This window comes from Salmo salar, chromosome 25 (genome assembly GCF_965601325.2).
Source record: "Salmo salar chromosome 25, fSalSal1, whole genome shotgun sequence".
Taxonomy (NCBI): domain Eukaryota; kingdom Metazoa; phylum Chordata; class Actinopteri; order Salmoniformes; family Salmonidae; genus Salmo; species Salmo salar.
This window is the reverse complement of record NC_138315.1, coordinates 37,189,399-37,212,460: the sequence shown is the minus strand read 5'-3', so window position 1 is coordinate 37,212,460 and position 23,062 is coordinate 37,189,399. Positions and strand designations below refer to the sequence as shown.

At 43.4% G+C, this 23,062-nt stretch overlaps 1 protein-coding gene across 4 annotated transcripts in view; it reads left to right on the top strand.

Moving 5' to 3' along the window:
* Positions 1-23,062, top strand: part of sytl5 (synaptotagmin-like 5) — a 93,866-nt gene that overhangs the window by 43,290 nt on the left and 27,514 nt on the right. For 3 of the 4 annotated variants that reach the window (XM_014174204.3, XM_014174207.3, XM_014174205.3), the window contains exons 2-7: positions 3,524-3,927; positions 6,312-6,527; positions 6,816-7,049; positions 7,400-7,561; positions 9,622-9,739; positions 17,693-17,837. In XM_014174204.3, coding sequence (XP_014029679.1) covers positions 3,809-3,927; positions 6,312-6,527; positions 6,816-7,049; positions 7,400-7,561; positions 9,622-9,739; positions 17,693-17,837 — 994 coding nt within the window. In that variant the 5' untranslated portion in view covers positions 3,524-3,808. The remainder of the gene's footprint in view (positions 1-3,523; positions 3,928-6,311; positions 6,528-6,815; positions 7,050-7,399; positions 7,562-9,621; positions 9,740-17,692; positions 17,838-23,062) is intronic. The other variant, XM_014174206.3, reaches the window with a different exon arrangement.

Below are 23,062 nucleotides of genomic sequence, written 5' to 3'. Positions count from 1 at the left end.
ACCCAACCCTGATCTGTACTTCTCCACAACTTTGTCCCTGACCTGTTTAGATAGCTCCTTGGTCTTCATGGTGCTGCTTGCTTGGTGGTGCCCCTTGCAAGTGGTGTTGCAGACTCTGGGGCCTTTCAGAACAGGTGTATATATATTGAGATAATGTGATAGATCATGTGACATTTAGATTTCAAACAGGTGGACTTTATTTAACTAATTATGTGACATCTGAATGTAATTGGTTGCACCAGATATTATTTAGGGGCTTCATTGCATATGCGCGCAGCACTTTTCAGTTTCAATTTTTGAGAATTTTTTTAAACAAGTTATTTTTTTCATTTCACGTCACCAATTTGGACTATTTTGTGTATGTCCATTAGATGAAATGCAAATAAAAATCAATTTAAATTCCAGGTTGTAATGCAACAAAATAGGAAAAATGCTGAGGGGGATGAATACTTTTGCAAGGCACTGTATGTGTGTGTGTGTTGTGAAGTCTGAGTGTAAACTCATACAGAGCAGAGCGTGTAATGAGGATTGTATTTGCTTCTGTTCCCTCTGAGTCAGAGAGAAACAAAGGCACAGTGCTACCCAAGTCCTACCACATAAGGGTGTGCACTGACAACACACACAACAGTGCACGTACACACACACACACACACACACACACCCTTGATTCCTCGTCATTTCAACAAAACAATTCAATATGAATCAATGTGGAAAACTGATTGGATTTTTTAAAAGTCATCAACGTAAGGGAATTTCATATCTTTTTCACCCAACTTGTAACCTAAATCCAATGTCATGGTGACATTTTTTGGTGATTTCACATTTAATTCATCTTAGTTGACAACTCAACCAAATGTAAATCGAAAAATAGACGTGTGTGTGTCCCCAGTGGGACACACACACACACACACACTCTCACTCATCCACACACACGCTTGATCTCACTAAGTTGGAATGCACTCACATTTACATTAACAAGACTTACCAGACAAAGTCTTGGCGGAAATTTTTTTTCTGAGTGACTAAAAGAATTCCCCACAAGTGAAGCAGGAAATGGTAACTCATGTTGTAGAGTAGACTGTGAAGTGTGTATGTTCTCAGAATGCAGGACTCTGGAGAAATTCTGCAGTGCAGTGTACTGTTTGATACTCAGATTGACTCAAACCAAAGGTAAACCTTGTTGATGTTCACTGTCTGTCGCTTAACCAAACAGCCATTTAGTGTCTCTGGCTGTTGATTCATCTGTCAGTTGTTGTGGAGGAGCAACGCAGCACCACTTGATATGCTAATCACAAACACCCCAGTGTCTCCTGGGCTGAGACAGATGTGACAGAGGTGGCTGTGCCTCTTCATTAGCTTCTAGTTTATGTAAAGAGGGGGAGTGGAGAGGGGATGAGAGAGAGAAGACAGGATGAGGATGAAATAGACAGGTATAAATGGAGGGATGGATGGATGATGGCATCCTCTCACTTTCATCTCATCTTTCACTCAAATCTATTAACAAATCGAACAATATAAAACAATACACGCAAATCTCCAAAAAGAAAAAGAAAGGTGCAGTTGCCGTACCAGGCAGTGGTACAGCCCGATAGGAGGCTCTCAATTGGAGACGTGCGTGGCCAAGTAGTCATGGGTGAACAGGGAGTACAGGAGGGGGCTGAGTACATACCCTTGTGGGCCCACGTGTTATAGATCAGCGTAGCGGAGGTGTTGTTGCCTACCTTCACCACCTGGGGTCGGCCTGTCAGGAAGTCCTCCCCCTCCCTCCCTCCCTCCCTCCTTCCCTCCCTCCCTCCCTCCCTCCCTCCCTCCCCCACACACACACACACACACACACACACACACACACACACACACACACACACACACACACACACACACACACACACACACACACACACACACACACACACAAAGTGAACCCACACAATCTACACACACCTAGCACACACACAGTGGATGTGTGTTGATTTGTTTTCATAATGTGATTTAAGTTTTTCACACGGTACAAAGAATAGAACAATCAGGGTGCTTGTCTAGATAAATCACTAGCGGACACGTATTGGTGTTTATGCCTTTGGTGAAGCAATGTATCACTGCTGTAGCTATAATAACTTCATCTGTAAATGTGCTTATATTGTACTCATTTGCATAAAGGCATACACCATTTTTGGGCATCAGAAACCCCAGTCTTTCACACCTGTGCAATCATGTTAGTCTTGCTTGGTATGATACCATGTCCATTTTGCTTATATTTCCATGGTCTTCACAGACAGAAGACCTAAGTTTTCTCACCTCTCCCTCACTTGCTCTCTTCCACTCTCCTTGTACCTGTTTTGTTCTCCACTTTATCTCTCCTCTCCTCCCATTCCTTTCAGTCTGTCTGCCCCCTGATTCATTCCTTTTCTTCTATCTCCATCACTCTCCCATCTTTCTCGCCCTCCGTCCTTCCGCCACTTCGCTGACCTGTCTCTCCTATGTTATTTTATCCCTCCATCACCCTCTCCATCTCTCTGTGTCAGCGACTTGAAAGCAGATCATCAGCCTTTGAAAAGCTGAATCATAATTACAGGATGGACCAATGTCACTTCAGTCCCTATTATTCTCCGGTGTTATTCAGGGAACGATCAAAGCGGAACATCTGTAAACAAAATCATTACATTGTATTCATTTTTCCTTTTCTCTCTCACTCCAGTAGAGGAGGGTGCATATAGATTAGACAATTAACTATTGATCAAGGCTGCTGAAACATATTGGGTAATCACCCAGATTCTTCTAAACTACAGATTTGACACAGATAGCACAGCTGGTGTATATACAAAAATGTTGGTGTACTTTTTCTGTTAGAACTAATCAAAGAAGACCATCCAGTGTGTGTGTGTGTGTGTGTGTGTGTGTGTGTGTGTGTGTGTGTGTGTGTGTGTGTGTGTGTGTGTGGTGTGTGTGTGTGTGTGGTGTGTGTGGCTTTGAAATAACAGCAGTACTCAGTGTTGACAGTGGCGTGCAGTAATGAGCCAGTTAGCATTCCCATGGTGCACTGCAGCAGGAGACGGCTGACATTTGCACCGCCGCTGAAGGCCAAGTACCCAGTGGACTTATTATCGGTTAAGAGGACAGGTGCATACTGTGTGTGTCCAAGCGCATGCCTGCGTGCGTGTGTAGCCATTAGTATTAGCAGCTATTAATTAGACTAATTTGGCAGGTAATTTGATAAGGTTAACTGGTATAGAGTGATGAAGGTGATGGCGTGTGTTAAGCCTGGGGTGTGAGATGTTCAGACTGATTGGCTGATGGTGGGATTGTCAGGGGCCGTTAGACTGTAGTAGTTACCATGGTAATCCTCCTGACAATCAATATCAACTGTCTGTTCATTAGAGCTTCAACACTGTGGGAATGTGATTAGACCAGAGATTAACTACGAGCTCAATAGGTTGTTAGACCAGACTGTAACATCAAGGGTCAGCGCAGACTCTAACTTCAGAGATCCCTAACAACAGTTTGTGTTGTGTTGTGTTTTGAACAGGATCAGGTTTAGGATGGCTGTGGACCAGTCTTTGGGGATACAGTAACTGCTGTGTGATTGGCGGTTTGTCTGATACACCAGAGAGAAACAAGATAAGGAGAAGAACATACTAGAGGAACCTTGGAAAATCTGGAGAACATCCTGCTTTACACAGAGACCATGATAACGCTAACAGAATGCTAACTGAAACCTAACGGAATGCTGAGTGAGGTCATGTAGCTGCCCTCTGACACCCTTGCATCACCACGGCTTTTCTAATTGGCTGGTTTGGAGAGCGACGGACCAATGGAGAAGAGTGCTGAGGAGCTGAACCTCTCGTTCCTGCTGGAGCATGAGCGAGAGATGATCCTCGGAGTCCTGCAGAAGGACGAGAAACTGAGGAAACTAGAGGAGAAGAGGATACGGTGAGGGCGGAATAAGTCTTCATCATTTTCATCATCATCACAGTACAATCCACTACAATGATACATCTACTACTACAACTTCCTTGATGTTGATGAGGATTTGTTTTTCGTAATCATCATCCTTATTCGTACCTCTGCAATCACAACTTCACAACTACTACAATCACAATATGACCACAACTTCACAACTACTACAATCACAATATGACTACAACTTCACAACTACTACAATCACAATACGATCACAACAACTACTACAATCAAAATAAGACCACAACTTCACAACTACTACAATCACAATAAGACCACAACTTCACAACTACTACAATCACAATACGACCACAACTTCACAACATCTACAATCACAATATGACCACAACAACAACTACAATCAAAATACGACCACAACTTCACAACATCTACAATCACAATATGACCACAACAACAACTACAATCAAAATACGACCACAACTTCACAACATCTACAATCACAATATGACCACAACAACAACTACAATCAAAATAAGACCACAACTTCACAACATCTACAATCACAATATGACCACAACAACAACTACAATCAAAATAAGACCACAACTTCACAACTACTACAATCACAATATGACCACAACAACAACTACAATCAAAATAAGACCACAACTTCACAACTACTACAATCAAAATACGACCACAACTTCACAACATCTACAATCACAATACGACCACAACAACAACTACAATCAAAATAAGACCACAACTTCACAACTACTACAATCACAATATGACCACAACTTCACAACATCTACAATCACAATACGATCACAACAACTACTACAATCAAAATAAGACCACAACTTCACAACTACTACAATCACAATACGACCACAACTTCACAACTACTACAATCACAATACGACCACAACTTCACAACAGCTACAATCACAATATGACCACAACTTCACAACAACTACAATCACAATACGACCACAACTTCACAACTACTACAATCACAATACGACCACAACAACTACAATCACAATACGACCACAACTTCACAACTACAATCACAATACGACCACAACAACTACTACAATCACAATACGACCACAACTTCACAACTACTACAATCACAATACGACCACAACTTCACAACAGCTACAATCACAATACGACCACACCTTCACAACAACTACAATCACAATACGACCACAACTTCACAACAACTACAATCACAATACGACCACAACTACTACAATCACAATACGACCACAACTTCACAACAACTACAATCACAATACGACCACAACAACTACAATCACAATACGACCACAACTTCACAACTACAATCACAATACGACCACAACAACTACTACAATCACAATACGACCACAACTTCACAACTACTACAATCACAATACGACCACAACTTCACAACAGCTACAATCACAATACGACCACACCTTCACAACAACTACAATCACAATACGACCACAACTACTACAATCACAATACGACCACAACTTCACAACAACTACAATCACAATACGACCACAACTACTACAATCACAATACGACCACAACTTCACAACAACTACAATCACAATACGACCACAACTACTACAATCACAATACGACCACAACTTCACAACAACTACAATCACAATACGACCACAACTACTACAATCACAATACGACCACAACTTCACAACAACTACAATCACAATACGACCACAACTACTACAATCACAATACGACCACAACTTCACAACAACTACAATCACAATACGACCACAACTACTACAATCACAATACGACCACAACTTCACAACAACTACAATCACAATACGACCACAACTACTACAATCACAATACGACCACAACTTCACAACAACTACAATCACAATATGACCACAACTTCATAACTGCAATCACAATACGATCACAACAACTACTACAATCACAATACGACCACAACTTCACAACTACTACAATCACAATATGACCACAACTTCACAACTACTACAATCACAATACGACCACAACTTCACAACTACTACAATCACAATACGACCACAACATCACAACAACCACTACAATCACAATACGACCACAACATCACAACAACCACTACAATCACAGTACGACCATAACATCACAACAACTACAATCACAACAACTACCACAATCACAATATGATCACAACAACTACTACAATCACAATAAGACCACAACATCACAACTACTACAATCACAATATGATCACAACAACTACTATAATCACAATATGACCATAACATCACAACAACTACTACAACCATGGTCATAATAATTAGTGAAAATAACTAACTTGATAAGTGTTCTTCCTATGTTTCTCTCTGTTGTAGGAAGCTGAAGAATGAGCTGGTGGAGATCAGGCGTAAGGGTTCGCGGCGCCCCCAAGAGGTTGGGGAGCGTCAATGCGCCCGTTGCCTGAAGGGCCTGGGCCTGATTTTCGACCGCGGGGAGCTCTGTGAGCAGTGTCTACAGCGTGTCTGCAGCGACTGTCGCGTGATGGCCCCTAAAGCAAAGCATTGGAAGTGCTCCATCTGTGCCAAAGTCTTGTGAGTCTGGGCAAAGGCATCAGGGGACAGGCCACGGTTTAGCACTACTAACAGTTGGGTGTGTGTGTCTGTGTGTGTGTGTGTGTGTTTTAATTAACGCCAGATGGCTCCTATTTGTTGTTTAACCACTCTGCAGCTGTCTTCATTTGCTCTGTCACATGGCCTTATCACTTATCAGGGCCTATTGACGTGAACATAAGAGCCGGTTAAAGCCAGGGTTAAAGTTGAGAGGTCAGTGTACCGTACAGGGGTCAGAGGTCAGGGGTCCCCTGTGTCTCTGATTGGCAGGGAGCTGAAGGTGGTGACCGGGGAGTGGTTCCTAGAGGAGCGGTCCAAGCGGTTTGACAAGGGGACAGTGCTCAGCAGTGATGTGGTCAAACAGTGTATCATGAGCAGCCCCGCAGAAAGCCCCCACAGGAAGTCCCCAGTGCCAGCTGACACACCTGAGAGGCCTGACACCCCAAAATCAGGAAGAAGCGCCGTGAGGAACCTGGTGGATGGTGCCAAGAGGAAAGGGAAAGGGTGAGAAACATACACACATACACACAAATACACACACATACACACACATACACACACATACAAACACATACAGTATGTACACGAACAGGTTTGGGCTGGATTACTTCAACATGTAATCAGTTGTCAATCACAGTTCAACAATTTACAATATAATTAAAGGACACAGGAGAAGATCACTGCACAGATTTAATATAAAGAGTAATCTACTACACAGGCAAGTGGAGAGTTGGGCTTCCATCAGAGAATGGGTTTCGTATTGCATTCACACACACACACACACACACATGCACACGCACACGCACACACCACAGTCTGATGTGTGTGTAGTGACGAGTTGTGTTGGATCCTAGGATGTTGATGGATAAGAAGGGCAGCCGTCCCAGCCTGAAGCCAGAGAACGGGATGCAGGCTGGGAGTGTGTGTGCTCCTGTCCCCGACACAGACACACACAGCGTACGCAGTGCCCGGTCTGCACCACGCTCCACAACCCGCTCTGCGCCTCACTCACATAGGTGAGGACAAACCACCAAACCACACCCATGCAAGTAACACCCACCACAGGCACATCTCCACTGTCTAAAGGAACTTCTTTACATCGTCTCCTTAAGTTCATCAACTCCTTCCTTGCCTTGTCTCCACTCAGTTGATGTTACTGGATAGGTGATAGAAACACCGCTGTTTTAGGCTACAACTAGCACTATAGAGATTGGGTGTGACTAAAAGATGATGGATGACCAGTGCTACTAACCCTAACTTCATTTCTACACCCTGGTTCAATCCTAACCCTAGCTTCATGTCCATACCCTCGGGTAGTGATGTGTAATGTAATGGTGTATTCTGTCTTGTCCTCAGGGGTAGTGATGTTTAATGTGATGGGGTGTATTATGTCTTGTCCTCAGGGGTAGTGTTGTGTAATGTAATGGTGTATTCTGTCTTGTCCTCAGGGGTAGTAATGTGTAATGTAATGGGGTATTCTGTCTTGTCCTCAGGGGTAGTAATGTGTAATGTAATGGTGTGTATTCTGTCTTGTCCTCAGGGGTAGTAATGTGTAATGTAATGGTGTGTATTCTGTCTTGTCCTCAGGGGTAGTAATGTGTAATGTAATGGTGTATTCTGTTTTGTCCTCAGGGGTAGTGATGTGTAATTTAATGGTGTATTCTGTCTTGTCCTCAGGGGTAGTAATGTGTAATGTAATGGTGTGTATTCTGTCTTGTCCTCAGGGGTAGTGATGTGTAATGTAATGGTGTGTATTCTGTCTTGTCCTCAGGGGTAGTGATGTGTAATGTAATGGTGTGTATTCTAGTAATGTGTAATGTAATGGTGTATTCTGTCTTGTCCTCAGGGGTAGTGTTGTGTAATGTAATGGTGTGTATTCTAGTAATGTGTAATGTAATGGTGTGTATTCTGTCTTGTCCTCAGGGGTAGTGTTGTGTAATGTAATGGTGTATTCTGTCTTGTCCTCAGGGGTAGTAATGTGTAATGTAATGGTGTGTATTCTAGTAATGTGTAATGTAATGGTGTGTATTCTGTCTTGTCCTCAGGGGTAGTGTTGTGTAATGTAATGGTGTGTATTCTGTCTTGTCCTCAGGGGTAGTGTTGTGTAATGTAATGGTGTATTCTGTCTTGTCCTCAGGGGTAGTGTTGTGTAATGTAATGGTGTGTATTCTGTCTTGTCCTCAGGGGTAGTGTTGTGTAATGTAATGGTGTGTATTCTGTCATGTCCTCAGGGGTAGTGTTGTGTAATGTAATGGTGTGTATTCTGTCTTGTCCTCAGGGGTAGTAATGTGTAATGTAATGGTGTGTATTCTAGTAATGTGTAATGTAATGGGGTATTCTGTCTTGTCCTCAGGGGTAGTGTTGTGTAATGTAATGGTGTATTCTGTTTTGTCCTCAGGGGTAGTAATGTGTAATGTAATGGTGTGTATTCTGTTTTGTCCTCAGGGGTAGTGATGTGTAATTTAATGGTGTATTCTGTCTTGTCCTCAGGGGTAGTAATGTGTAATGTAATGGTGTGATTCTGTCTTGTCCTCAGGGGTAGTGATGTGTAATGTAATGGTGTGTATCTGTCTTGTCCTCAGGGGTAGTAATGTGTAATGTAATGGTGTGTATTCTGTCTTGTCCTCAGGGGTAGTAATGTGTAATGTGATGGGGTGTATTATGTCTTGTCCTCAGGGGTAGTAATGTGTAATGTAATGGTGTATTCTGTCTTGTCCTCAGGGGTAGTAATGTGTAATGTAATGGTGTGTATTCTGTCTTGTCCTCAGGGATAGTGATGTGTAATGTAATGGTGTGTATTCTAGTAATGTGTAATGTAATGGTGTGTATTCTGTCTTGTCCTCAGGGATAGTGTTGTGTAATGTAATGGTGTGTATTCTGTCTTGTCCTCAGGGGTAGTGATGTGTCATGTGATGGTGTGTATTCTGTCTTGTCCTCAGGGGTAGTGATGTTTAATGTGATGGTGTATTCTGTCTTGTCCTCAGGGGTAGTAATGTGTAATGTAATTGTGTGTTCTGTCTTGTCCTCAGGGGTAGTGATGTGTAATGTAATGGTGTGTATTCTGTCTTGTCCTCAGGGGTAGTGTTGTGGCTCTGGAGTCTTCAGGGATACGTACCGTACCTAACAACCTGCGGTCCCAAACCCTGGAGAGGGACAGGTCCCCTACACCCAGCAGCAAGAGCAGGAGGGTCAGGGTCAGCAACCCAACAGACACACAGACACACAGACAGACAGACAGGCAGACAGGCAGGCAGGCAGGCAGGCAGGCAGGCAGGCAGGCAGGCAGGCAGGCAGGCAGGCAGGCAGGCAGGCAGGCAGACAGACAGACAGACAGACAGACAGACAGACAGACAGACAGACAGACAGACAGACAGACAGACAGACAGACAGACAGACAGACAGACAGACAGACAGATACACACACCAATAATCCTTTTACAGCATTATAAGGCTGCGTTGAGACAATGACTTATCAATGACCCAAGCCCAACTCAGCTAATCCCTACCATTGTGATGCAGAGTTGTCATAATGCTTCAGCAAATGTACATTACATCAAGGGCGTTGGTAGACGCAATGTAAGTAACCTAATTTATGTCCCTCTAACTGCCCTGAATGTCTCTGCTGATCCTACAGCTATTGTATGCAGTAATCATGTGCCTATGAACCAGATGTATACTGTTAGCACTGAGACGGTATGCCCTAGGAGGAAGTCCACTGTGTGCACTAAAATAAATAACATGAGCATATCTACTTCTGCTAAGCTTCCCAGTAAAGCAATGAAAATAAGTAAGCATGGTAGAAGGCCATAAGCAAAGAACAAAATGCTCTTCCAGAAGCGGTGCTCCTAGTGGCCGGGGACTTTAATGCAGGCAAACTTAAATCAGTTTTACCAAATTTTTACCAGCATGTCACATGTGCAACCAAGGAAAGAAAATCCTAGACCACCTTTACTCCACACACAGAGATGCAACAAAGCTCTCCCCCACCCTCTATTTGGCAAGTCTGACCATAATTCTATCCTCCTGATTCCTGCTTACGAGCAAAAACTAAAGCAGGAAGTACCAGTGACTCGCTCAATACGGAAGTGGTCAGATGACGCAGATGATACACTACAGGACTGTTTTGCTAGCACAGACTGGAATATGTTCCGGGATTCATCCAATGGCATTGAGGAATACACCACCTCAGTCATCAGCTTCATCAATAAGTGCATCAATGAAGTCGTCCCCACAGTGACTGTACGTACATATCCCAACCAGAAGCCATGGATTACAGGCAACATCCGCATCGAGCTAAAGGCTAGAGCTGCCGCTTTCAAGGTGCGGGAGACTAATCCGGACGCTTATAAGAAATCCCACTATTTCCTCAGACGAACCATCAAACAAGCAAAGCGTCAATACAGGATTAAGATTGAATCCTACTACACCGGCTCTGACACTATTACGGACTACAAAGGGAAACCCAGACGCGAGCTGCCCAGTGACACGCGCCTACCAGACGAGCTAAATGCCTTTTATGCTCGCTTCAAAGCAAGCAACACTGAAGCATGCATGAGATCACCAGCTGTTCTGGATGACTGTGTGATAACGCTCTCGGTAGCCGATTTGAACAAAACCTTTAAACAGGTCAACATTCAAGCCGCTGGGCCAGACGGATTACCAGGACATGTACTCAAAGCATGCGCGGACCAACTGTCAAGTGTCTTCACTAACATTTTCAACTTCTCCCTGACCGAGTCTGTAATACCTACATGTTTCAAGCAGACCACCATAGTCCCAGTGCCAAAGGAAGCGAAGGTAACCTGCCTAAATGATTACCGCCCCGTAGCACTCACATGCAACCAGTCAGGATACTCTCAATGTTGCAGCTGTAGAACCTTTTGAGGATCTCAGGACCCATGCCAAATATTTTTATTTTCCTGAGGGGGAATAGGCTTTGTCATGCCCTCTTCACAGCTGTCTTGGTGTGTTTGTACCATTCTAGTTTGTTGTTGATGTGGACACCAAGGAACTTGAAGCTCTCAACCTGCTCCACTACAGCCCCGTAGATGAGAATGGGGGCGTGCTCGGTCCTCCTTTTCCTGTAGTCCACAATCATCTCCTTAGTCTTGGTTACGTTGAGGGATAGGTTGTTATTCTGGCACCACCCGGCCAGGTCTCTGACCTCCTCCCTATAGGCTGTCTCGTCGTTGTCGGTGATCAGGCCTACCACTGTTGTGTCATCTGCAAACTTAATGATGGTGTTGGAGTCGTGTCTGGCCATGCAGTCGTGGGTGAACAGGGAGTACAGGGGGGACTGAACACGCACCCCTGGGGAGCTCCATTGTTGAGGATCAGCGTGGCAGATGTGATGCTACCTACCCTCACCACCTGGGGCGTCCCGTCAGGAAGTCCATGATCCAGTTGCAGAGGGAGGTGTTTAGTCCCAGGTTCCTTAGCTGAGTGATGAGCTTTGAGGGTACTATGGTGTTGAACGCTGAGCTGTAGTCAATGAATAGCATTCTCCCATAAGTGTTCCTTTTGTCCAGGTGGGAAAGGGCAGTGTGTAGTGCAATAGAGATTGCATCATCTGTGGATCTGTTTGGTCGGTACGCAAATTGGAGTGGGTCTAGGGTTTCTGGGATAATGGTGTTGATGTAAGCCATTACCAGCCTTTCAAAGCACTTCATGGCTATGGACGTGAGTGCTACGGGTCTGTAGTCATTTAAGCAGGTTGCCTTTGTGTTCTTGGGCACAGGGACTATGGTGGTCTGCTTGAAACATGTTGGTATTACAGACTCAATCAGGGACATGTTGAAAATGTCAGTGAAGACACCTGCCAGTTGGTCAGCAAATGCCCAGAGCACACGTCCTGGTAATCCATCTGGCCCCGCAGCCTTGTGTATGATGACCTGTTTAAAGGTCTTACTCACGTCGGCTATGGAGAGAGTGATCACACAATCGTCCGGAACAGCTGATGCTCTCATGCATGCCTCAGTGTTGCTTGCCTCGAAGCGAGCATAGAAGTGATTTAGTTCGTCTGATAGGCTCATGTCACTGGGCAGCTCGCGGCAGTGCTTCCCTTTGTAGTCTGTAATAGTTTGCAAGCCCTGCCACATAAGACCAGCGTCGGAGCCGGTGTAGTATGATTCAATCTTAGCCCTGTATTGACGCTTTACCTGTTTGCTGGTTCGTCGCAGGGCATAGCAGGATTTCTTGTAAGCTTTCCGCACCTTGAAAGCGGCAGCTCTACCCTTTAGGTCAGTGTGGATGTTGCCTGTAATCCATGGCTTCTGGTTGGGGTATGTACGTACAATCACTGTGGGGATGATGTCCTCAATGCACTTATTGATAAAGCCAATTACTGATGTGGTGTACTCCTCAATGCCATCGGAAGAATCCCGGAACATATCCCATCTGTGATAGCAAAACAGTCCTGTAGTTTAGCATCTGCTTCATCTGACCACTTTTTTATAGACTGAGTCACTGGTGCTTCCTGCTTTAATTTTTGCTTGTAAGCATGAATCAGGAGGATGGAGTTGTGGTCGGATTTACCAAATGGAGGGCGAAGGGGAGCATTGTACGCGTCTCTGTGTGTGGAGTGCAGGTGATCTAGAATTTTTTTCCCCAAACTGGCTCTAACCAGAATAAAAACAGGAGTGAAGGCCCCGGTGCACAACTGAGCAAGAGGACAAGTACATTAGAGTGTCTAATTTGAGAAATAGACACCTCACAAGTCCTCAACTGGCAGCTTCATTAAATAGTACCCGCAAAACACCAGTCTCAATGTCAACAGGGAAGAGGTGACTCCGGGATGCTGGCCTTCTAGGCAGAGTTCCTCTGTCCAGTGTCTGTGTTCTTTTGCCCATCTTAATCTTTTCTTTTTATTGGCCAGTCTGAGATATGGGTTTTTCTTTGCAACTCTGCCTAGAAGGCCAGCATCCCATTGGAACACAGAATATGTGTTTTTCTTTCAAAAACAAGAACATTTCTAAGTGACCCCAAACTTTGGAATGGTAGTGTATGTACAGTGCCTTTGTAAACTATTCAGACCACTTGACTTTTTCCACATTTTGTTAGGTTACAGCCTTAATCTAAAATTGATTAAATCATTTTTTCCCTCATCGATCTACACACAATACCACATAATGACAAAGCAATAATAGGTTTTTAGAAATTTTTGCTAATTTATTTGAAAAAAAATAAAAATAAACTAACACATTAACATAAGTATTCAGATCTTTTACTCAGTACTTTGTTGAAGCACCTTTGGCAGCAATTACAGCCTCGAGTCTTCTTGGGTATAACGCTACAAGCTTGGCACACCTGTATTTGGGGAGCATCTCCAATTCTTCTTTGCAGATCCTCTCAAGCTCTGTCAGGTTGGATGGGGAACATTGCTGCAAAGCTATTTTCAGGTCTCTCCAGAAATGTTAGATCGAGTTCAAGTCTGGGCTCTGGCTGGGCCACTCAAGGACATTCAGAGAATTGTCCTGAATCCACTCATGTGTTGTTTGGCAGTGTGCTTAGGGTCATTGTCCTGTTGGAAGGCGAACCTTTGCCCCAGTCTGAGGTCCTGAGCGCTCTGGAGCAGGTTTTCATCAAGGATCTCTCTAAACTTTGCTTCATTCATCTTTGCCTCGATCCTGGCTAGTCTACCAGTCCCTGCTGCTGAAAAACACCCCCACAGATTGATGCTGCCACCACCATGCTTCACCGTAGAGATGGTTCCAGGTTTCCTCCAGACGTGATGCTTGGCATTCAGGCCAAAGAGTTGAATCTTGGTTTCATCAGACCATAGAATCTTGTTTCTCATGGTCTGAGGGTCTTTAGATGCCTTTTGGCAAACTCCAAGTTGGCTGTCATGTTCCTTTTACTGAGCAGTGGCTTCCATCTGGCCACTCTACCATAAAGGCCTGATTGGTGGAGTGCTGAAGAGATTGTTGTCCTTCTGGAAGGTTCTCACATCTCCACAGAGGAACTCTAGAGCTCTGTCAGAGTGACCATCTGGTTCTTGGTCACCTCCCTGACCAAGTCCCTTCTCCCCCAATTTCTCAGTTTGTCCGGGTGCCAGCTCTAGGAAGGGTCTTGGTGGTTCCAAACTTCTTCCATTTAAGAATGATGGAGGTCACTATGTTCTTCGCGACCTTCAATGCTGCAGACATTTTTGATACCGTTCCCCAGATCTGTTCCTCAACCCAATCCGGTTACAGAGCTCTACGGACAATTCCTTCAACCTCATGGCTTAGTTTTTGCTCTGATATGCCCTGTCAACTGTGGGACCATATATAGACACGTGTGTGCCATTCCAAATCATGTCCAATCAATTGAATTTACCACAGGTGGACTCCAGTCAAGTTGTAGAAACATCTCAAGGATGATCAATGGAAACAGGATGCACCTGAGCTCAATTTCGAGTCTCATAGCAAAGGGTCTGAATAGTTATGTAAATAAGGCATTTCTGTTTTTTATTTGTAATAAATGTGCAACATTTTATAAAACCCTGTTTTCGCTTTGTCATTATTGGGTATTGTGTGTAGATTGCTGAGGGGTTGTTTTTATTTAATCCATTTTAGAATAAGGCTGTAACGTAACAAAATGTGGAAAAAACTCCGCAGCGATGAAGAAAAAGCTTCAAACTGTAACCAGTGCCTGCAACCTGGTTCAGTTTATCAGTCAATCTACCAGGGTAGTTACAACAGCACATGAATGAAATCATCAACATATATTGATCACATCTTTACTAATGTTGCAGAAAGGTGCTTGAATCAGTATCCAGATCCAGCGAATGTAGTGATCACAATATAGTAGCCATATCTAGGAAAACCAAAGTTCCAAAGGCTGGGCCTAATATAGTGTACAACAGGTCATACAAGAAGTTTTGTAGTGATTCCTATGTTGTTGTTGTAAAGAATATTTGTTGGTCCGTATTGTGTAATGAGGAGCAAACAGACGCTGCACTTGACACATTTATGAAATTGCTAATTCCATTTACTAATAAGCATGTACCTTTTAAGAAAATTATTGTAAAAACTGTTAAATCCCCATCGATTGATGAGGAATTGAAAAATTGCATGGTTGAGAGGTATGAGGCAAAAGGAATGGCAAATAAGTCTGGCTGCACAACCGATTGGCACACGTATTTCAAATTGAGAAATCATGTGACTACACTGAATAAAAAGAAGAAGAAACTACACTATGAAACAAAGATTAATGGCATAAAGAATTATAGTAAAAAGCTTTGGAGCACCGTAAATGACATTTTGGGGAAAAAGGCAAACTCAGCTCCATCATTCATTGATTCAGATGGCTCCTTCATCACAAAACCGACTGCTATTGCCAACTACTTTAATTATTTTTTAATTGACAAGATTAGCAAACTTAGGCACAAACGCTGACACTACACATCCAAGTATATCTGACTCAATTATGAAAGACAACCAATGTAATTTGAATTCCGTAAAGTGAGTGTGGAAGAGGTGAACAAATTATTGTCTATCAACAATGACAAGCCACCGGAGTCTAACAACTTGGATGGAAAGTTACTGAGATAATAACAGACAATATTGCCACTCCTATTTGCCATATTTTCAATTTAAACCTACTAGAAAGTGGATGCCCCCAGGCTTGGAGGGAAGCAAAAGTAATTCCGCTTCCTAAGAATAGTAAAGCCCCCTTTACTGTCTCAAATAGCCGACCAATCTGCCGACCAACCTTGTCTGGAAGAAATTGTGTTTGACCAGATACAATGCTATTTTACAGTAAACAAATTGACAACAAACTTTTAGCATGCTTATAGGGAAGGACATTCAACAAGCACAGCAAAAATGACTGATGATTGGCTGAGAGAAACTGATGATGAAAAGATTGTGGGGACTGTTTTGTTCGACTTCAATGCGGCTTTTGACATTATCGATCATAATCTGCTGCTGGAAAAACGTATGTGTTATGGCTTTACACCCCCTGCTATATTGTTGATAAAGAGTTACCTGTCTAACATAACACAGAGGGTGTTCTTTAATTGAAGCTTCTCCAACATAATCCAGGTAAAATCAGGATTTCCCCAGGGCAGCTGTCTAGGCCCATTACTTTTTTCAATCTTTACTAATGACATGCCACTGGCTTTGAGTAAAGCCAATGTGTCTATGTATGCGGATGACTCCACACTATAAATGTCAGCTACTACAGCAACTGAAATGACTGCAACACTTAACAAAGAGCTGCAGGTAGTTTCAGAGTGGGTGGCAAGGAATAAGTTAGTCCTAAATATTTCTAAAACTAAAAGCATTGTATGTGGGACAAATCATTCACTAAACCCTAAACCTCAAAGAAATCTTGTAATAAATAATGTGGAAATTGGGAAAGTTGAGGTGACTGAACTGCTTGGAGTAAACCTGGATTGTAAACTGTCATCGTCAAAACATATTGATACAACAGTAGCTAAGATGGGGAGAAGTCTGTCCATAATAAAGCGCTGCTCTGCCTTAACGACACTATCAACAAGGCATGTCCTACAGGCCCTAGTTTTGTCGCACCTGAACTACTGTTCAGTCGTGTGGTCAGGTGCCACAAAAAGGGCCAATTGCAATTGTCTCAGAAGAGGGCAGCACAGCTGGCCCTTGGATGTACACAGAGAGCTAATATTAATAATATGCATGTCAATCTCTCCTGGCTAAAAGTGAAGGAGAGATTGACTTCATCGCTACTTGTATTTATGAGAGGTATTGACATGTTGAATGCACCGTGCTGTCTGTTTGAACTACTGGCACACAGCTCAGACACCCATGCATACCCCACAAGACATGCCACAAGAGGTCTCTTCACAGTCCCGAAGTCCTGAACAGACTATGGGAGGCGCAGAATACTACATAGAGCCATGACAACATGGAACTCTTATTCCACATCAAGTAACTGATGCAAGCAGTAAAATTTGATTAAAGAAACAGATAAAAATACACCTTATGCAACAGCGGGGACTGTGAAGTAACACACACATAGACAGACAGACACACACACACACACACATTGCATGCACTCATAAACACACACACCTCATAGCACACAAACCTCATTAACACGTGTGTGTGTGTGTGTGTGTGTGTGTGTGTGTGTGTGTGTGTGTGTGTGTGTGTGTGTGTGTGTGTGTGTGGGGGGGGGGGGGGGGGGAGCCGGACGGAGCGGAGAGCGTGGCTAGTTTCCGCTCCAGCGACAGCGTGTTTGACAAGATGTCCGACACCATCACCGGGCATGGCCGGACAGGGTCTGATACCGCCCCACCCACCATTGCTGTCTCCAGGGCCTCCGTGTCATCAGGTATCGTCATGATAACACACTCTTCACACCTCCAACGTGTGTATCTGAACACTTATAGAGACTGGATTCTCTCTGTTTCACACCTCCAACATGTGTGTATCTGAACACAGTACAGAGAGAGACAGGATTCTCTCTGTTTCACAGAGCCCAGACAAAGTTACTTAGTTTGAATCTGACAGGGAAGAAGATTAAGCATTTAATAAAATAGCTTTTAGGGTGATGTTTCAGAACTTTGGAAGTGTTCTATTAGACTGGGTGCATGGGAGCATGTGTTAGGAAGTGTTCTATTAGACTGGGTGCGTGGGAGCATGTGTTAGGAAGTGTTCTATTAGACTGGGTGCGTGGGAGCATGTGTTAGGAAGTATTCTATTAGATTGGATGCGTGGGAGCATGTGTTAGGAAGTATTCTATTAGATTGGATGCGTGGGAGCATGTGTTAGGAAGTGTTCTATTAGATTGGGTGCATGGGAGCATGTGTTAGAAAGTGTTCTATTAGACTGGGTGCATGGGAGCATGTGTTAGGAAGTGTTCTATTAGACTGGGTGCGTGGGAGCATGTGTTAGGAAGTGTTCTATTAGATTGGGTGCGTGGGAGCATGTGTTAGGAAGTGTTCTATTAGATTGGGAGCATGTGTTAGGAATTGTTCTATTAGACTGAGTGTGTGGGTTAGGAAGTGTTCTATTAGACTGGGAGCATGTGTTAGGAAGTGTTCTATTAGACTGGGTGCGTGGGAGCAAGTGTTAGGAAGTGTTCTATTAGACTGGGTGCGTGGGAGCATGTGTTAGGAAGTGTTCTATTAGACTGGGTGTGTGGGTTAGGAAGTGTTCTGTTAGACTGAGTGCGTGGGTTAGGAAGTGTTCTATTAGACTGAGTGCGTGGGTTAGGAAGTGTTCTATTAGACTGAGTGCGTGGGTTAGGAAGTGTTCTATTAGACTGAGTGCGTGGGTTAGGAAGTGTTCTAATAGACTGAGTGTGTGGGTTAGAAAGTGTTCTAATAGACTGAGTGTGTGGGTTAGGAAGTGTTCTGTTAGACTGAGTACGTGGGTTAGGAAGTGTTCTATTAGACTGGGTGTATGGGAGCATGTATTAGGAAGTGTTCTGTTAGACTGGGTGTGTGGGTTAGGAAGTGTTCTGTTAGACTGGGTGCGTGGGTTAGGAAGTGTTCTGTTAGACTGGGTGTGTGGGTTAGGAAGTGTTCTAATAGACTGAGTGTGTGGGTTAGGAAGTGTTCTAATAGACTGAGTGTGTGGGTTAGGAAGTGTTCTGTTAGACTGAGTACGTGGGTTAGGAAGTGTTCTATTAGACTGGGTGTATGGGAGCATGTATTAGGAAGTGTTCTGTTAGACTGGGTGTGTGGGTTAGGAAGTGTTCTGTTAGACTGGGTGCGTGGGTTAGGAAGTGTTCTGTTAGACTGGGTGTGTGGGTTAGGAAGTGTTCTGTTAGACTGGGTGTATGGGAGCATGTGTTAGGAAGTGTTCTATTAGACTGGGTGCGTGGGAGCATGTGTTAGGAAGTGTTCTATTAGACTGGGTGCATGGGAGCATGTGTTAGGAAGTGTTCTATTAGACTGGGTGCGTGGGAGAATGTGTTAGGAAGTGTTCTATTAGACTGGGTGCGTGGGAGCATGTGTTAGGAAGTGTTCTATTAGACTGGGTGCATGGGAGCATGTGTTAGGAAGTGTTCTATTAGACTGGGTGTGTGGGAGCATGTGTTAGGAAGTGTTCTATTAGACTGGGCAGTGTGGGTGCGCGGTGTGGGAGGAAGTGTTCTATTAGACTGGGTGCGTGGGAGCATGTGTTAGGAAGTGTTCTATTAGACTGGGTGTGTGGGAGCATGTGTTAGGAAGTGTTCTATTAGACTGGGTGCATGTGGTTAGGAAGTGTTCTATTAGACTGGGGCGGGAGCTGTGTGGGGTTCAGCGGGGGGGGAGCAGTGTTGGGGCTATTAGACTGGGTGCGTGGGAGGCATGCTGGTGTGGGGAGGAAGTGTTCTATTAGACTGGGTGCGTGGGAGCATGTGTTAGGAAGTGTTCTATTAGACTGAGTGTGTGGGTTAGGAAGTGTTCTATTAGACTGGGTGCGTGGGAGCATGTGTTAGGAAGTGTTCTATTAGACTGGGTGCGTGGGAGCATGTGTTAGGAAGTGTTCTATTAGAATGGGAGCATGTGTTAGGAAATGTTCTATTAGACTGGGTGCGTGGGAGCATGTGTTAGGAAGTGTTCTATTAGACTGGGTGCGTGGGAGCATGTGTTAGGAAGTGTTCTATTAGACTGGGTGCGTGGGAGCATGTGTTAGGAAGTGTTCTATTAGACTGAGTGCGTGGGAGCATGTGTTAGGAAGTGTTCTATTAGACTGGGTGCGTGGGAGCATGTGTTAGGAAGTGTTCTATTAGACTGGGTGCGTGGGAGCATGTGTTAGGAAGTGTTCTATTAGACTGGGTGCGTGGGAGCATGTGTTAGGAAGTGTTCTATTAGACTGGGTGCGTGGGAGCATGTGTTAGGAAGTATTCTATTAGACTGGGTGCACTTTGTAAGAATGAAGTTTACACGTTAAACTGTCACTAAAACTGCCAAGGGCATAAGTTATTACAGCTCCTATGTTATTCTCTCCCTCCCTCCCACCCTGTTATCTCTCTCTCTCTCTCTCTCTCTCTCTCAATTTAAGGGGCTTTATTGGCATGCCAAAGCAAGTGAAATAGATAATAAACAAAAGTAAACGATCAAAAATGTACAGTAAATAAACATAAATATAGGTTGTATTTACAATGGAGTTTGTTCTTCACTGGTTGTCCTTTTCTTGTGGCAACAGGTCATAAATCTTGCTGCTGTGATGGAACACTGGTATTTCACCCAGAAGATATGGGAATTTATCAACATTTGATTTGTTTTGGAATTCTTTGTGTGGTCTGTGTAATCTGTGAGAAATATGTGTCTCTAAGGAGGTTAGGAAGTGCAGCTCAGTTTCCACCTCATTTTGTGGGCAGTGTGCACGTAACCTGTCTTCTCTGGAGAGCCAGGTCTGCCGTCGGTGGTTTTTCTCAATAGCAAGTCTATGCTCATTGAATCTGTAGATTCATTGAATCAAAGATTTCCCTAATTTTGGGTCAGTCACAGTGGTCAGGTATTCTGCCACTGTGTACTCTTTGTTTAGGACCAAATAGCATTCTAGTTTTCTCTGTTTTTTTGTTAATTCTTTCCAATGTGTCAAGTAATTATCTTTTTGTTTTCTCATGATTTGGTTGTGTCTAGTTATGTTGCTGTCCTGGGGCTCTGTGAGGTCTGTTTGTGAGCAGAGCCCCAGGACCAGCTTGCTTGGTCTCTCTCTGTAGGTGATGTCTTTGTTATGGAAGGTTTGGGAATGGCTTCCTTTTAGGTGGTTGTAGAATTTAACTGCTCTTTTCTGGATTTTGATAATTAGCAGGTATCGGCCTAATTCTGCTCTACATGCATTATTTGGTGTTTTACATTGTACACAGAGAATATTTTTTGCAGAATTCTGCATGCAGTCTCAATTTGGTGTTTGTCCTATTTTGTGAATTCTTGGTTGGTGAGCGGACCCCAGACCTCACAACCATGAATTGCAATGGGTTCTATAATTGATTCAAGTATTTTTTGCCAGATCCTAATTGGTATGTCAAATTTGATGTTCCTTTTGATGGCATAGAAATCCCTAGATGGAATTTGTATTCGTGGTCCTGGCAACTGGACATTTTTTGGAACACTATTGTTTTTGTGTTACTGAGATTTACTGTCAGGGCCCAGGTCTGACAGAATCTGTGCAGAAGATCTAGGTGCTGCTTTAGGACCGCCTTGGTTGGTGACAGATGCACCAGATCATCAGCAAACAGTAGAGATTTAACTTCAGATTCCATTAGGGTGAGGCCGGGTGCTGCAGACTGTTCTAGTGCCCTCGCCAATTCGTTGGTATATATGTTGAAGCGGGTGGGGGTTAAGCTGCATCCCTGTCTCACCCCCCGGTGCTGTGGAAAGAAATCTGTCATACGATCATTTGGTAAAAAGCCAATATGACATTTGCTCAGTACATTGTTTTCACTGAGGAAATGTACAAGTCTGATGTTAATGATAATGCAGAGGATTTTCCCAATGTTGCTGTTGACACGTATCCCCCGGTAGTTATTGGGGTCAAATTTTTCTATACTTTTGTGGATTGGGGAGATCAGTCCTTGGTTCCAAATATTGGGGAAGACGCCAGAGCTGAGGATGATGTTAAAGAGTTTAAGTATAGCCAATTGGAATTTGTGGTTTGTATATTTTATCATTTCATTTCAACCCCACATGCCTTTTTGGGCTGGAGGGTTTGTATTTTGTCCTGTAGTTCATTCAATGTAATTGGAGAATCCAGTGGGTTCTATTAGTCTTTAATAGTTTATTCTAAGATTTGTATTTGATCATGTATATGTTTTTACTGTTTGTTCATTGTTGTAGAGCCAAAAAGATTGGAGAAGTGGTTTATCCATACATCTCCATTTTGAATAGATAACTCTTCGTGTTGTTGTTTGTTTAGTGTTTTCCAATTTTCCCAGAAGTGGTTAGATTCTATGGATTCGTCAATTACATTCAGCTGATTTCTGACGTGCTGTTCCTTCTTTTTCCGTAGTCTATTTCTATATTGTTTTAGTGATTCACCATATTGAAGGCTCAGGTTTTCTGGGTCTCTATGTTTTTGGTTGGATAGGTTTCTCAATTTCTTTCTTAGGCTTTTGCATTCTTCATCAAACCATTTGTAATTGTTGTTTTCTTAGGTTGTCTGCTTGAAATTTTTAGATTTGATAGGAAAGCTGAGAGGTCAAAAATACTGTTTAGGTTTTCTACTGCCAAGTTTACACCTTCACTATTGCAGGAAATTGTCTAGAAGGGATTGAATTTGTTGTTGCCTAATTGTTTTTTGGTATATTTCCACACTATCTTCCTTCCATCTATAGCATTTCTTAATATTATTCAGTTCCTTTGGCTTTGATGCCTCATGATTGAGTATAGCTCTGTTCAAGTAGAGTGTGATTTTACTGAGATCTGATAGGGGTGTCAGTGGGCTGACTGTGAACGCTCTAAGATACTCTGGGTTGAGGTCAGTGATAAAGTAGTCTACAGTACTACTGCCAAGAGATGAGCTATAGGTGTACCTACCATATGAGTCCCCTCAAAGCCTACCATTGACTATGTACCTACCCAGCGTCCGACAGAGCTGCAGAAAAAAAAAGGTTTTGTT